The 2,500-nt window shown below is 47.3% G+C and overlaps 1 protein-coding gene across 1 annotated transcript; it reads right to left on the bottom strand.

Moving 5' to 3' along the window:
* Window positions 1-1,554: 1,554 nt before the first annotated feature.
* On the bottom strand, window positions 1,555-2,424 carry LOC137644708 (uncharacterized). The gene has a single exon (XM_068377647.1). It carries the CDS (start codon window positions 2,422-2,424, stop codon window positions 1,555-1,557), a length of 870 nt encoding a protein of 289 aa, XP_068233748.1.
* Window positions 2,425-2,500: the final 76 nt, after the last annotated feature.

Genomic DNA, 2,500 nt, shown 5'->3' with positions numbered 1-2,500 from the left:
TCTGTCTAATACTCAACTGCACAATCAACACTTGCCGATTCCCCACCTTTAGCTGGATGGGGGGGGGGGGGGGGATGATCAGTTTGATGCTAGGAAGGTTGCCTGAATTGTAGCTTACTTTGATTGACTTCTGACGATGTGTCACAGCATAATTGTCAATTCGTCAGTCAGTCGCCATGTCACGGCTAAGTCCATAGGGCGCTACTGTCTAGGCATCCTCTATTGTCGCTCTGTTGACGAAGCTACAGGCATAATGGTCCTCTCCCCAACTTTCTGGTCATGTTTCGGACACTCACGACTTGTAAGAGAGATCCTGTACTCGGCAATCTAGACCCTCCAAGGTGTCACTTCCGTTAGAGGGGTTCGATTGGTGGTACATGCGTCCTACATTTAACAATCTAGGCCTTTCAAGGTGTCACTTCCATTGAAAGGGTTCATTAGTTGATGCTAGAGGACCTGAGCTTAACGATTCTGCCTCTCAAGGTATCACTTCCATTAAGAGGGTTTAATCGTGAGTGCATGTGAAGGTATGACGTAATAATTCCATCTCCCCAGCCAAATTCAGCGTAGAGGAGAGGAAACGGTGATGACTGTGGTTAAGCAATGACTCCGCCCGCTGCCACAAGGGGACCTAAGGAACGGACATTATTATATACTAATTCTACATCTTTTAACTAAAATGATGAAAAAAAACCGAGTTAGACCTCCACGTCGCAGACTTCAGAATAGAAGACATTGATGTGTTGGTCCAAAAACGTACTGAAGTAGCCATACCCCTAATACTGTGGGCTCCTGATGCTCTCCCTTGAGTTGATGATGTGGGCGATGGCCCCGATGCACGCTTAATGACCTGTCTAAGTAGGAGGGCCATCGCATTCTTAGACAAGGTTTTGTTTGGGCACTTAGGAGAGACCAAAAGCGCTCTAGGGCGTGGCTGGATAGTCTTTGTCCTGTCTAGGTAGTAACGAAGAGCTCTTACTGGGCAGAGAAGTCTCTCTTCATCATCTCTACCCACTCTCTCCGAGAGGGATATCAGAATGAATTCCCGAGGAAGTTAATCGTTGAATGACTCCGTTTTAGCTCTAAATTCTGGCAAATAATGCAAAACAAAATCTCTTCCCCTCCGAGCCACCCCCGCTGAAAGGGCCTGCATTTCCTCAACCCTTATTTACAGTTTCCAAGGCTACAATGAAAAGTACCTTCATGGACAAGTTTTGAAGATCTGCTGATACTAGTTTTTCATAGACTCCGTAGTTAAAGCCTTAAGGACAACGTCCCAGTCTCAAGGAGGAGCTGAAATCCCCTTTTTAGGAATTTCTATTTCAAAGGACCTAATGAGATCGTTAATGATAGGATCCTCAAGCATCTCCCTGAAGGCAAATCTGAAAACCGAGGATAACATAGCTCTATATCCCCTGAGGGCAGGAACAGATAGACGTTTTTCCTTACGAAGGAATAACAGGAAATCTGCAATCTTGGCAACTGTCGGGTTCGAGATCGAGTGTTTTGAGTCCCTACACCACTTCTAGAATGTTTTCCCCTTTTACTGGTAATTTATATGAGTGGAAGGACTTCGAGCGAAGGTAACTTGTTGGGCCACCTGCCCATAGACTCCTCGAGCCCTGGCAAATCTGCGGATAGTCTCCATGCAGTCAGCTGAAGAGCTTGTGGTCTGAGATGAAACACGTGTCGATGAGGCTGTTTGAGGAGGTCCTGTCTGATAGGCAACCTCCTTGGGGTGTCTACTGACAGCTCTAGGAGGTCCACAAACCAGTCTTTCTGAGGCCAGAAGGGTGTGACCAGAGTAAGACTGCATCCTGTGGACTCCCTCAGTTTATACAATATGTTCCTTATCAGAGGAAATGGAGAGAATGCATTTCCCAGAAGATGCCTCCAGTCCTGAAGCATTGTATCTGTTCTCACTGATCCCGGATCGATGTGAGGACTGAAGTAAGCCTGAAGTCTGTGGTTCCTTGCGGTGGCAAACATATCCACTGTTGCTGGCCACAGATGAACCAAATCGTCCACCGTTTGCTGATGAATGGTCCATTCGGAGTTTACGATCTGATCTCTTTGACTCAGAGCATCTGCCGTCACGTTCCCCTTTCCCATGATGAACTGAGGCAAGAGAGTCACCCTCTTTCCCTCTGCCCAGGCCAGAATCTCTTGGGCAAGACTGTCCAACTTCTGGGACCTCGGCCCTCCTTCCTTCCTTATGTAAGAAATAGCCGTCAAGTTGTCGGCGAACACTGCGACGACTCTTGAAAAGCAGAGATGGTTGAAATGGCAGAGAGCAAACTGCATTGCTTGGAGTTCTCTCAAATTGATAGATTCCTCCAATTCTTGTGCTGTCCCTGTCCCCGACACGAACTGGTCCCCTATTGATGCCCCCCATCCGGAATCCAAAGCGTCTGAAAACAACATGATATCTGGGAGAGGAGTTGACGAGAGAAGACCTTGGTTCAAGTTCACTGGATTGGACCACCAGGTTAGACTCTGT

Source organism: Palaemon carinicauda, chromosome 1 (assembly GCF_036898095.1).
Source record: "Palaemon carinicauda isolate YSFRI2023 chromosome 1, ASM3689809v2, whole genome shotgun sequence".
In the NCBI taxonomy this organism is placed as follows: domain Eukaryota; kingdom Metazoa; phylum Arthropoda; class Malacostraca; order Decapoda; family Palaemonidae; genus Palaemon; species Palaemon carinicauda.
The sequence above is the reverse complement of the archived record's forward strand: the minus strand, read 5'-3'. Positions and strand labels throughout refer to the sequence as shown.